At 42.9% G+C, this 14271-nt stretch overlaps 1 protein-coding gene across 1 annotated transcript; it reads right to left on the bottom strand.

The window, feature by feature from the left end:
- Window positions 1-2708: 2708 nt before the first annotated feature.
- On the bottom strand, window positions 2709-13180 carry LOC102224097 (GTPase IMAP family member 8-like). The gene is made up of 7 exons (XM_005811731.3): window positions 13097-13180; window positions 12054-12745; window positions 10002-10557; window positions 9408-9505; window positions 9116-9247; window positions 8357-8947; window positions 2709-4473 (listed from the first exon to the last, which is right to left on the bottom strand). Exons 2-7 carry the CDS (start codon window positions 12082-12084, stop codon window positions 4400-4402), a joined length of 1482 nt encoding a protein of 493 aa, XP_005811788.2. The 5' UTR covers window positions 12085-12745; window positions 13097-13180; the 3' UTR covers window positions 2709-4399.
- Window positions 13181-14271: the final 1091 nt, after the last annotated feature.

Genomic DNA, 14271 nt, shown 5'->3' with positions numbered 1-14271 from the left:
GTTTTAAACTTACTGACTCATTTGATAAACATTGAGATAAATAATATAACTACCTATTTAGTCTTGACGTCTTTAATATTAGGCTACCCCTGGGTTTTTAAATCGGGTTCAAAATTCCCAAACCGAGAACTAAAACAGCTGATTTGGGGGAATTTCTACAAACGGTATAATTGCATCAAATCTAAGCTGCTTTACACAATCTATGTTCCTGCAGTCAAAATATGTTGTGAAAGTCAAAAGGCAATTTTAGATTTTTGTCATTTCACTGTTCAATCATGTTTGAGGTAAATAGTTTGCACTCTGAAGAAAAAAAATGTTTTAAAACTCCAGAAAAAATTGGGGAATTTGAGCCAAGAAAGTGTGGAATATTGTCTCCAATAATGTCAGTCAATATTTATTCCAGACAGTAAAGAGAAAAAAAAAAGTAAAAGCAAAACAAAAAAAGATGAAAAAGAATCCACTGCTATAAAACGTTTCGGTTGTCTCGTCAGATGAGACCAAAATTGAACTTTTTGTGACCCTTTTTTCATAATGCAACGTGGAGGAAATCTAACAATAACAAAAATAACCGTCACTCACAAATCAAATTCACTGTGAGACGTGATGGTGACCACAGCATATAGTGGGTCACCGTCTGACACAACCTGTCAGAGGCTAAGCAAGACTTAAGAGGTGGCTTATTGACCCAGTTAAAGTAAAACATAAATGTATCCACAAATTTGTGTCAAGTCTTAAAAATTGATGTTCTAGGAATCTTTCTATCCAATACGGCTTACACAGAGCAAGCGGTAAAAATGACAGAATTGCACCAAAAAGTCGGTCCTTCATGGTACTGACTCGAAAGGGGCTAAATACAAATGTAAGCTGCACTTCTCAGTTTCTTATTTGTAAAAACAAAACAAATTAAACCCAGATACCCTTTCCTTTAAACATCACAATCATGCACTAGTTTGTCTCTGTGGTTAAACACATGGCCGACATTTTGAGAAAATACCATCTTTTTGTCTGAACTGTCACCTTAGGGGTCAAATTAATGTGTAAACTTTAACATTATGTTATAGTTTGTGACCTGAAGCTAAACTTTAATGGACGTCCATCTGTCATGGACCCGGTAATGTAGAGTGGGAGGCCGGTAACGAAGCCCGCCTGACCTGCAGCAAACCAAACACACGTGACATTCAATCAAATGACGGTCACGAGAAGTAAATCTAACACTCGCAACGGACGAAAAACACTTTAAATGGTCTTGTTCCAGGTGGATTTAGCTTGTGTAACCACATCTCTTACTTCTCATAATACAATAACTAAAAGAAACGTCTTGCTGTAGTTAAAGCCGCGCATCTAAAGCAAAAGTGCACATTTGTCACAATGTCTGCAGGGAATTGGGTTTGGATGCTGACGTAGGCGAAGTCCAAACAACATTACCCACAAAAATGCTTGCATTCATCTTACAACCGGCCCTCGGCGGACGGGCAGTAATTGGCCCGGGCTGCCATCCAGAAAGCTTAAGGGGGAGATCTATACTTCAGTGGAAGTGTGCCAGAGAGAAAATGGAGCAGAGCAAATATGCAGATAATTTTCTCCTGGGGAAAAAAAGGGACTGTGGGGGGATAAGAGGACGAAAAACGTGACTATCTGAATACTGCAGGGTACGGATTCATAGAAGGAAGCTACTACAATTATAGAAGTTTTCCAAATTGTGTTTCTGTTTAAGATAATTGCATTTGTAATGTGCTGTTGGTGGAATCCTGCTTGCTCAGCTCCTATTTAGTGGTTGTGACCCCTGTTATTTTCTGACTGACAATGATTTTGTTTCTGGTGCTTTACAACTAGCTCTCAATATCTATAAAAACCCAGCAACTTTTAAAATCACTAGCTAGGTTTTGTAATTTGGCCTCGAATTTGACAAAGACTTGCCCTTAAGTCTGTTATTAAAAAGTAGATCATTTCATCGACGGAACGATGCCAAAATCAGAAACGTCTTTTCTTAAAGCGATGCTGAAAAGCATTTCCGTTCCTGATGTCCCTTCCAGGATGGATAACTGTAAAGCAGTTTTGGCTGAGTGTCCAAACAACTCGCTCCAAAATGCTGCCAAGATTGAACAGTTACCACAAAGAAATATTCCCGTTAACACAGTGCTGGTCTTCCTACAATGACTCAGTTTGAAATCAAACTTAGAAAGATCTGAACCGTTTTCAGAATTTCCTGGTCCAGAACTGTGGAACAGCAAAATGACAGCAATACTAAGTTATTTTCTACCATTTTGGATGCATTATGTATTTATTTTCACCATGTTTCAAAGATTTCATGTCCCACTTAAGTTGTTTAATTTCACCAGGAAACAAATTCGTCCATCCATTGTCTAGACTTGCTTAAACTTGCTGTGTAATGTCCAGTAGGATGGTGTCTATGTCTAGTGGACGTCACAGACCATCACAAAGACACACAACCGGGCATACACTAAGACCAATTTAGACCAACCAGTTAAACCTAACAAATGTGGAAGGAAGCCAGAGTACCCAGAGAGAACCTACGCATGCACACGGAGAACATGAAACCTCCAGCGAGAAAGACAAGATAAAAATGTTTTCACAATTATTCACTACTTTGTGTTGGTCCATAATAAAACTCCCAATAGAAAACATCAAACTCTGAACCTAGAAGTCAAAGTAAACACTACAATCACAGGCAAAAAAATACCCACTAGTATATTTGAACCTTTTTATTCTTGTCAGAGGATGAACAAAATACTGATGACGATACAATAATCACCACAGTCCGTAACGTCACTTTGGCTGCAGTAGAATGGTAGAAGTTACACAGTGCAAAAATGCTCAGCTAAGACCTTCACACTTTCACGTATTTACACAGCTATACACAGCTTATACAACATATTAACAATTATAGAGCGAGACTCGGGTGACCGTTTCGCCACATCCTGGTAGGAAATTATAAAGGCATGCTCATCACACTAAGTGCTGCTATAGCCTACGTCACTAGGAGAAGCGCGGAGTCGGTGAAACGCAGAGAGGGCTGGGCGGGTCAGGGGATTTTCTCTCTTTTCTCCTCACGTCATGTAAATAGAAAATGAGATTTGGCTGCCTTGGCAGTGGTGTCCGTCGCTTGTTGAACAGGCTTCTTTCGGCTGTTCCGTGCTGTGAACTTCCTTCCCCCTTCGCTTCCGCTTTCCCAGACGAAGGCGGAAGGAATTTGAATGCCACGCCAGAGAAAGCCACAGGTTTGTTTTCAAGCAAGAGTCAGAGGGATAAGAAAGTGAGGCTGCCTTCAACTCTTCAGGCACTCGTTTGTTCGCATGCGATGTCTTTACATGCCGCGGACAGTTGAATATATATATCTATGTATTTCTTTTAATAGTTTTTTTCTGCTAGCTAAAAAAACATCACCACGCATGTCAGGAGCGGATGTCTCGTGGATGTAGAAAAAGGTTAGCAGGTATTAAAAGCTCCTGCGTGAGCTTTTGAATGGTCCATGAGGTTATTTAGTTTGTGTAGCATGCAAAAGCTTGGCGTAGCGCTTTATGGACACAGCTCCTTGGTACCTCGCTCTCACGGTTTCGGGCTGAGGCACAGAGATGAATCTACCTTGTCAATATTTGCGCGGGGTTGCATGACGGTAGCCTTCGCTGCTCCACTGGGATCTGAGGCTGCACGGTTTCTAGGCAGCCGTTCCTTTTTCCTTTCTTCTTCTCCTTGAGGAAGAAAGACTAAGCAACAAAATATGCTCTATATTACATTAATTTAATAGTAATCGTATGTTCTTTTAGCACAGGAGAACCGCATCTCCTAATCTGAACCCTCAGGATCTCTGGATGTGACTCACTTGAAGTTTAGCGAACAGCGTTGACCAGCTTTTTCCTAAATGTGCTGTATTTTCAGTCTGAAGGGATCAGTTCCACCCTCAACTACCTGAGCAGACCCTAATCAAACTTTAATGAAGGCAAATTTTATAACCAGGATGTGAACGCAGGATGAAAGCTTGTGTCTCCGACGTGTGGAGCACAGTTTCTGAAGTTCGAGAAATCAGGAATCGCACTCGGACTGCAATTTTTTTTCCCCCCCTCTTCATTCTCAGAGTGAACATAGATAGATATACAATAACGTCTCTTTGACAGCAGCAGAGTACGGAGTTTATTCCTAGTGATATTCAGATCCGGTTAGTAAAGGCTGAGCTAAGTGAACAGTGGGTATGGTCTCTATAACAAACAGCTACATGGCTCAATTCTGGTTGCTAACACGTTTGTTTTGTTCTTCCCTGAATCTCTTCAGAATTACTGAGGGACACTTTAAATGAGGTGAAAGTTACATGAGGTGATGCTTGGGGTCTACTTGAAGACAAAGACGGGGAACACTGCCCACCCCTCCTCTTTGGGGCGCCTCGTCACTGCAGCTGGCATCCCCGGCAGTCGTCCTCCGGTTCGGTGTTGTCCGAGGAATAAGAGCTCTCCTCGCTCACTGCCAAACGAAAAAAAACAACGTTAGTTTTTATAGGCTTTAGCAAGACGTAACACAAACTGAATTTCCTTTCGGTGGAAACTAAATGGGTTTCCAAACAGCCAGTCTAAATGGGTTAGACATCAATCTGGTTCAGTTATTACAGCTAGAGACTAGCGATCAGGCCCTAAATCTGGGTGTAGTGATGGACTCAGACCTGAACCTTCAGAGTCACATAAAGGCAGTTGCAAAGTCGGCCTTCTATCACCCGACGAACATTTTCAGGATTAGAGGACTAATGTTTCAGTAGGATCTAAAGAAACTCATCCAAACTCATCCCAGTTCTGAAATCTTTACACTGTAGCTCATTGTATAAACTTCACAATACTTTAGTTAGTGAAATCACTGAACAACTTGCATACATTAATACGTCAAAGATTTGTCGTCGTCGTATCAACCTCCCAGTCCACCCAGGTTTCCCGGTTCTAGTCTGCTCTGCATCCCCAGAATCAGAACCAAACAGGGAGAAATAGCACTCAGCTTCTATGCTCCACTAATCTGGAACAAACTTACAGAAATTTGCAAAGATGCTGAAACATGGAGTTCCTTTAACTGAAAGCTAAAAAAAAAACAAAAACACTTTTTGAATTGCCTGTGATTCATAATAACATGCTGCTGAATTGTGTTATACAAATAAACTTGACTTGACTTGATGTTATGGACTGCTTCTCTAGCGCCTGAACCCTTCATGTTCAGGCTCTTTGAAATACAATTTCCTTTTATATAAAGGAAATCTGGTGGTAAACTGAGAGTGGGACATAACTGGGTGTTCCAACAGGCTAACAGTCCAAAACAAATATCCAAATCAACTCATAAGGGCCGTTCAGTTGGGAAAGGGGGCCTTCTATTCTACGAATAGTGGTGCCAGACATTGTGCCACTGGTAAATTTGTTATTCTTAAAATGATTTCTTACAAAAAAAATGTTTCTACACCAATAAATAATGTACTAAGAATAAAAGTTCAACTTCTGTACATTTTTTAGATTACGCTAGCTCCAATAAAAGTTGCTTGTTTTAACTCTGTATAGAAATATTTATCAGGGGAGCCACTGAATATGCATCTGCAAGAAAACAGAAAGGATGTAGAAACCCAAATGTCATGTGGTGACTCAAAACGTGCCCAGATGATTCCCTGTGAATTTCCCATCAGATTACAGGTGAAGGTTGAAGTTCGGCCTTCTATCAACGTTCAATTTGAAAGCGAGAGGCAGCTACGTTTTGAATGCAGTCGAAGGCTTCTATGTGGTGCACATCTACGCTTGTGAAAGATTATGGCTGAATGACAGAAAGAAGTTTAGGAGCAGGAAGGAACGAGTTGGGCGGCGGGTTGAAATGTTCCACCAGTCCTGCCTCCGACGGAAACAACTGGTCTGCTGCTAAGAGGGCTGAAATCATAGCAGAAGGGCTTCAAGCCAAATTTAAAAGGTCATTTCTAAAAGGCAACAAAGTTGGTGATAAAAACGGTGTCCAAACAATCCCGAAACCTTCGAAGTTCTAAATCAGAATCAACATTTATTCCCCTCTACACTTAAATGTTTCAGATCATCAAAGTCATTTTAATATCAAATAAAGGCAACAATGAATATAAAAAAACAGTTTTCACAAGATGCTTTCATTTACTAAAGTAAAACACCGTTAAAAATTAATTGCCTGCCATACCCAATAACTGCTTGTAGACCGTCCTTACCTGCAGCAGCAGGCAGTGAATCTTTTACATTGCTGTCAAAGACTTTGGGCACACTCTTCTTTGCAGGGCTATTTTTAATTTATCATCGTCTCGGGGCGTTTTGAGGCAGAATGTTTAAGCCAATGCCAAAGCATCCCGATCGGGACTGGGCCTCCCTGAAACATCAGATCCGCGACTCCAATGTCTCTCTGCTCGGCGTTCTAACCATACAGCCAGACGGAGAATTAAAGGATGGAATATCCTCTCTGCTGCTCGAAATTGAGCCGTTGGCATATCACGACAGTCGTGTAGCAACCGCCACAGTCTTCAGTCAGAGATGTCCTTAGAGTCACTGGAAGACTGGCTGCTACAGGAGAAGCTTTCTGCCCACAGCGCAAATATCCACAACAACTCCAGACAGTGATGATCCTGGAGCGTTTGGGTTTTTCTGGGGTTTTATTTTGACTATGTCCTCTTTTTTTATTCATGCTCAACCTAGATTATTCTGTTTTCAGCTTTGTTTATTCTTGATTTTCCTTCGATCAATGCTTCACTTTTGTTATTCCTTTCTTCCTCCTCAGTTGCTATCATGTTCATTAGCCTCTTTCCCTCAGCCTGCCTCCCTGGTCTCCTCTCCCAGCTGCACCCTGTTTCCCAGTCAGCCACTTTTCAACTAATCAAGCTCTTTCTTTTCTTTCACTCACTGCTGGATTCTTCCATTACTTATTTCTCTGCTCGCTGTTCTCCCGCACCACTTAGGTTATTTTGCATTGCCTGTCTATCAGCACCAAGTCTAGATTTCCCCTGTGCACGCCTGTAAGTTCTTGAAGTCGCTACATTACGTCTCCTGCCTCCGTCTCTGCCCGCATTCTGGGTCCAACTGCAATACCCATTATGAGACTTAAGACACATTTAATTTCCCTTTGGGATAAATCCAGTGTTTTGTTTTTCTTAGCCATGCAGATATGGGCTTGCAGGTGTGCTTTGTATTATTATCCTTAGTAAACTACGTGTGCTTGAGCAAATTCAGGGTTTCCCTCAGTGTATTATAAGCCTGGCGGGCCACCAGGCTATGCATTATTTATTTAAGTCTTCTAAAATATTTGCATTTTTTAAGACTTTATAGTTGGTGTTTAGGTGTTAATCTTCCAATCTTTCAATAACACATAATTATCAAGTGATTTTTTCAAATTTCGTATCAATTTTAAACATGTTTTAACTCAGAACAACGACAGGCCGGTGGATGAGCGACTGCCCTAACACCCAACCACCGGGCTTAGCAGGTTTTCTGGGGGAAACCTTGAAACTGATGGCCGGTACTCTCATGGCAGAGCGAAAGGGGATGGTGGCTGATTTTCACACCTTTGCAGAGCGAGATAAGATCGGAGGATGAGATCGGTTTCTCATATAAGTATGGACCGATCGCCTGTCTCCCAAAATTAAGGAAATTGGGTCCAATTTATTGACCAGCCAATTTATCACGCTATCTAAACATGTACTATAAAAGTTTTAAAGTATTCCTTACACTTTTTATTAAGTAGTGCCGTATTACATTTGCTCCATTTCTTCTTCTTTTTTTGGTGTTGTTTTTAACACCAATCTGCCAGTGGGCTAGAGATGGAAATCAGCCACCTCACTTTGATCTCATGTACTTTACAAGCTAATGTTCATGAGTAAATATTGACACATTTTTAAAAAATACACTCAACTGATAGTTCCACTGCTTATGCCAAAATCAAAGCAGCACCGAGCCATCCCACTACCACCACAAGGTTTGACAATCGTTCTGAAATGCTGCTCTGTTACTTTTCCACCACGTGTAACAACTGTTACCTTCTTCAAAGTTACACTTTTTATTATCATCAAACGTTTTCACCAAACACCTAGCGAAACAATCAGATATTAAATACAAGACAGGTCTCTGTGATCTTTTTTTCTCCCAGCCTCGCTCTTGTATTTTTATCATGAACTCTGTTTTAACTGGAGCAAAAAAGGCCTGTAGTGATTTTTTCACATCTTGTCCTAGTTGTCTTTGATATAAAATTTGTTTGGTGGTTATAAAGAGTCGATTGTGACAAAGAAGCAAAAGTAGAAGAAATCTGTATGGTAGCTGCCCATTTTTTCCTTTGTGGCAAGAAGAACACCGGTGAACTCAGAGAATGAAACGGTGAGACTTACGCCACTCGGTCTGGATGGGGAGGAAGGCCCTGTCGCCGTTCTCCCTGATCATCTCCTCTATCCTGTCCAGAAGCAGCGACACGCTCCTGTCCTTGCCGGGCGTCTTACTGTCCAGCACGTGGTAATAGTTCCCACAGTACTCCAGCAGTCTCTGCAGCTCCCGTCCTCCCCGGAGGATGTGCTCCTCGATGGGCGTGTGTCCCAGCCAGTCGCCGCAGCTGAACAGCACCATGGTGTGGAGGCAGGCGTTGTCTCCGAACAGAGTCTCGATGTGCGCCAGGAGCGTCCGCCTCTTCCTGGCCGTGAGCGACGAGACGACGGGGAGGACCAGCAGCAGCGTGTGGGGCCCCGGCCGCAGGAGGGCGGCCCCGCGCTGCGACTCCTGCCGGATCCGCTTGGGGGTCCGGCTCACCGAGAACCAGTCCCAGCCCGGGGTGTCGACGATGGTGACCCGGCGGCCGCACACCAGCGCTTGCCTCCTAAGGCACAGCTCCGTCTCCTGGCCCGACTCGAAGAAGCGACGGCCCAGGATGGAGTTCCCCACCGAGCTCTTCCCGACGCCCTTCCAACCCAGCAACAGCAGCCTCAACTCTGGAGACCCAGTAAAAAAAGAAAGAAAAAAAAGCACAAATGTAAGCAGAATCAAACATCAAGGTCCCCCCACCCCCTTAAGCACCCATCTGGTCTGTTGTTTCCGCCTGAGCAGCATTAACAACACATGTTCACTTTACCCTCTTGAACACACACACACACACACACCTCGGGGAGGTCCTCCGATCATCTGCTCCCTCTGCCGGGCGTGCTCCTCCATCCTCATCCGCTCTTCCTCCAGCGCTCTCCGGGCCTGCTCCTCCTCCAGCAAAATCAATTCATTCACCTCAAAGTACCAGCCTGCGTGAAGGAATCGATGAATAATTCACCGAGTCATTTTAGGTCAGCTCCGCAACACAAATGGTGTCTGGATTAATAATGCAATGTTCAGAGAAGCCGCATAAATACTGCATAAGAGGTGCTACTATTTATAACGGAGTAATAAGTCATAGCCGCAAACCTTGGTTGTCGGTGACCAGTTCTTCCACCTTCTCCATTAGCTCAGGTACCTGGGTGTTTTCCTCCGAGTCTTTAAGGGTGTTATCAAAGGCATGGTACCTGTGAAAAGATACGAATATCTCATTTTCCAAACCTGTTTTTTCACAAATAAAAAAATGCAAAAAGTGTGGCGTGAATTTGCATTCAGGGGTTTGGAGTCGTCGTCTCATTTCTTCTTGCGCCTCTAACAGGTTTTTGTCCCCGAGACGAGATTACCTCTCAGCTGAGGGAAGAGGGAATCTCATCCAACTCAGACGAGATTCCCTGTCTCTGCTGAAGATTCCCCACAGCTTTGGGCTGCCAACACCAAGTTTCACCAACAGAAGGGTCTGTGCAAACTGTGCAGTGTTTGTTTCCTACCATATTTAGCAAGTCTTTGCCTCATCAAACTAAAGCATCTTCTTCCATGTGGTTACATCATCTACACCGTTCTGGTAAGCCGGGCTTGTTGGGGCTTCCTTAAGGCCAGATTTGTGGAATGACAACGCTCGTTCGACAGACCTCTGCTCTAAACTAAACAGTCACTGATCTCTTCCGACTCCAACTATGGCCCTACCTGCTTCCACATCTCTCCACCAGCCACTGCAGGGCCTCTCCAGTGTTGGATATGTGCTCCTCGATGAACACGCCTTTGGGCAGCTTGTCCACTCCAGTAAAGAGGACCATGCAGTACCTCCAGGTCCCTCCACCCAGAGCCCCCAGCTGCTCCTCTGCGGCCTTCTGTTCCCTGTCACCAAACGGCTGGCTGATGGACACCACCAGCAGGATGGCGTGCGGTCCGGGAGGGCACAGGATGGCGCCCATGCAGGGGCCCTCGCTGTCCAGGCTCGGCGGGGGGCGAGCCGGGCTGTCCGACTCGGCGCCGGCGTTGTCGTCCGTGTTGCGCTCATCGTCGTCCTCGGGGTCGGCCGGGACGGCCCAGGACGGGGTGTCGACCACCGTGACCCGTCGGCCGTAGATCTCCATCTGGCCCACGTTGCTGTGGGTCGTCTCCGTCCCGGCGTCGAACATCTCGTCTCCGAGGATGGTGTTAGCGGAGGAGGTCTTGCCCGATCGGGGCCCGCCGAGGATCAGCAGCCGGCGCTCAGGGGGGTGGCGGCCCCGGTGGTCTCCTATTGGCATAGAGAAAAATGAGATTGAATGATTTTGAATAAACCACTGCTGCCTCAGTTATTGGTACCCACAATAATCGCTTCAAAATATCTATTTTTTCCTCAGGAAAATTAAAATGTCCTGTCTTTATCTGTAATTATCTCAAATATTTATTAGATCTTGGGTATGCATAAAAAATAAACGAAGGATGTAAATGAAATAAACTGCAAAGATTAATGTTGACTGGCGGTTTTCTTTTGCAATTATTATGTAATATTTGTTGGATCCTACTATTATACACAGAACAGTATAACGAACCTCCGACAGGCTTGAACGGAACGATTGACTGGTACCCATCATTCTCAATAGCGAGAAAAGTAAATCAGAAAACGGGCATCCAAAAAAGATTGTATTAGTGGTCCGGAAAAACGGAAGAAAATGAAGTAGAGGAAGAAAAAGGCTAAAGGTAACACATTTGTTGGTGATGTGGGCTAGATAAGAAAAGATGCAACGCTTTTATAAAATTTTGTTAGCAAAATGATTTGTCCTGCTAGCTAGCCTCGGATAATTGTTAGAATTTGTTCTAACAAACAAATTAGGACAGAACGTAGCTTTGTGACGTTTCGCGGTACTAAATGAACGTCAAACGTCCAGACCTGCTTATTCAGATTCTGTCACGACACTAGGGTCCTCCGAACAATTTCTCGCTTAGGGTCCCCAAAAAGCTAGAAACGGCCCTGTTTTTCTCCAGTAGGTCCAAAGAGAGCGTGAAATCGTAAAATACAAATCTTGTGAGCGACGGAAAATAACTCGCATCGAATCTTCAGTCAATCATCTGAAAGATCCAAATTACCACAGAAATGGTTCAACAGCACAGGACCACCTCAGCCCCCAGATCCAAAATATATTAAAAAAACCTGTGTGGTGAACTGAAGAGAAGAGAGCATAACACAGGGCTAACGTAGGGAGGTAGAAACCTTTGAGTCAACCTTCACAGAAGAAGACTAAGTGCCGTCCTCCAGACACAAAAGGTTGTATGAAGAATGAATAGCAGGTGTAGCTACCTGCTATTCAGGTGTGGCATTATCATATGCCCCGATAATATCATATTATCGGGGCATATGATAATCAGCAGCAGTGGGCTGATTATCATATGCCCTGAGTGAAGAGTTATAAGTCAAGGAGAAATTTTGATGAAATAGCATCAGAGCTGAATGTGGATGCTCAGCAGCTGGCAGGAGAAGCGACGAACGCCCCGAGAGGATGAGGAGATGAGGAGCCGGGGGGGAACTTCATTGATTTCCTCCCGCAGAGGACTGCTGATGAGACTTTCTGTGCATGTAGCTAATTCCAAGCGGCGCAACAGTTTCCCTATTTAGAGGAAACTGGGAAAGAAACAGAGCTGAGAGTTTTCCCAGGGACGGTGTGGTCAAATGAAGGTTGATGATGTGGCACCTGTTCCAGCAGAGAGAGAGAGAGAGACAGAGAGAGAGAAGAAGGAAAAAAAAACACTTACCGGTGTCAGAGGCAGAGGACACAGCAGCCATCTTGAGCGTTGAACCTCTGGCTTCCTCCTCCTCGGGCCCCCTCCTACGTCTCCTTCTCGCCTCCACGGTGGATTCCTTTCCTCTGGCTTCTTCAGAAAGCGAAGTGGCGTACACAGGCCTGCTTCTCGGCTCCTGCTTTCACTTTAAGCCTCATTCTACTGCAGTGTTACTCACTTCATCCTCAGTTTCTTGACTCCCACTCGTCCCTCATGCCCCTCAGCCCTCCTCTGTAATCTGCTGTATCTCCCACAGCTTCCTCCTCACATTAACCCCTCTTCAATGTACCACTTTCTCCTTGTCCACCAACGCTTTCTCCTTTGTCTTCTTCTTCTTCTTTTTATCTCTCCAAGCAGACGGGAAACATTGTGCAATGCAGGAAACTGGATGCCAAATCCACCCCTGCCTCTGCAGCTCCAGAAGGATGTCTCGTCATTTCTTTCTTTCTTTTTTTTTTTGAGGCAAAGAGGGGGAAATGTTCCTCTTACTCACTCCAGCAGCAGCAGAATGGACCTGTACACAGACTGCAGTTAGGAGGACTGATGGAAGGAAGGATAGACGGAGAAAGAGAGAGAGAGAGAGAGAGAGGGAGGGTCAGAAATAAGAGCAAGAGAGGGAGAGAGGGCGGACTCTTCTGTTTACAGCTGGCTGCTGTCCCCAGGTGCTGCATAACATACAAACACAATTAATTATATAACCCCTGCAGTCAGAAATAACACAAGGCAGAAAGAGGCACTCATACATATAAATATTAACACAAGACGGGATCTTATGTAACACCTGAAAGCTCCTATAAATAGCAGATAGCAGTAAGGAGATATAACACTAATATTTGCTAACATGAAACACAGAAATTAGTATCGATATGCGCCAATTAAGACACGGCAAAACCACAAAACAGTAAAAGTCCAAGCCTAACATATTCTGTGTGCACTTCTTTAAAACACAATAACACCGTTGAGGCATTTTTTATAAGCGTTCGTTGCCATCATTTTACGTGTTTTAGCTGCATTACCGCTTGGCCGTTGCTAGGGGGTTCGTTTTGCCCAAGACATCTCGGTATGCCGTACAGCGTCTCCAAGAGTCGCGATTCGACCTCACCACCAACGGTGACGTCGGCGCGTCTTCCATGTTGTGAGTGGCGTCTGCTCAAGCTGTCCTTGGACACGGGCTTTTCTGAGAACAACAAGGCTAAAAGTTAACAAGTTCGGATACTCGCAGTCAGTCGTTTGCGAGATCAGGGACAAAAAAATATAATGAAACGATATTTGTGAATTTATGTAAGAAAGTAAAATAAATACAAAACACCGACCTTAACTAAATGTACTATAATAAGAGTTGTTGCAATGTCAAGTTTCACTTTGGGTTAGTTAAAAGTATTGCTCAATTGCTGAGTTTATTATTATTATTATTATTATTATTATTATTATTATTATTATTATTATTATTATTATTATTATTATTATTATTATTATTATTATTATTATTATTATTATTATTTCCCTTTTCACATTTTATTTATTTCGGGGTTTTTTCAAATTTATTTAAACTTTAATTTAGTATATTTTTTTTATTATATGTTGTCATATCTATAATATATATTATTTAATAATTAAAAGCCCAAGATATCAGAAATATCTTTGGTATTAAGTTCTAGATAACATTTTATTATTATTATTATTATTACTATTTAAATTTCTTAACTTAGTTACTAAGACTATCTATCATACTTACTACTATAACATAATATGTAAATCATTGGCACAGATCGGCCTTGAACAGATTCCAAAATTATTTCCAATTGTGTATATGTGTTGTACAAAGTTACGCATGACATTGCAATGATCATCCAAAATATTTGAATAGACAATTTACTTACTTTCCTCAGACAAAGTTTTTCAAGTTGTATTTTATGACCCTGTGGAGAGGAAGAATTTGGGGGAAGGGGGAAATTTATAGCTTTCTAAGACTTGACCAATGGGGTTTAATCTAAGTTTGGAGAGAAAACAAAAACTTTATTTTGTTTGGAGTGGAGCTGTTGTACTATTGCAACACTGTGTCTTACGGTGTTAATTTAGTAGAAGTACGTAGTTTAAATTCTGATAATGTTTTAAGTAGAGAGTTCTTTCAGTTCATAAAATTATAACAATTTCTGTCGAATATTTGCGTTGTGGTTCGTACTCCAAATCA

The sequence above is a fragment of the Xiphophorus maculatus genome, chromosome 16, assembly GCF_002775205.1.
Source record: "Xiphophorus maculatus strain JP 163 A chromosome 16, X_maculatus-5.0-male, whole genome shotgun sequence".
NCBI classification, from domain to species: domain Eukaryota; kingdom Metazoa; phylum Chordata; class Actinopteri; order Cyprinodontiformes; family Poeciliidae; genus Xiphophorus; species Xiphophorus maculatus.
The sequence above is the reverse complement of the archived record's forward strand: the minus strand, read 5'-3'. Positions and strand labels throughout refer to the sequence as shown.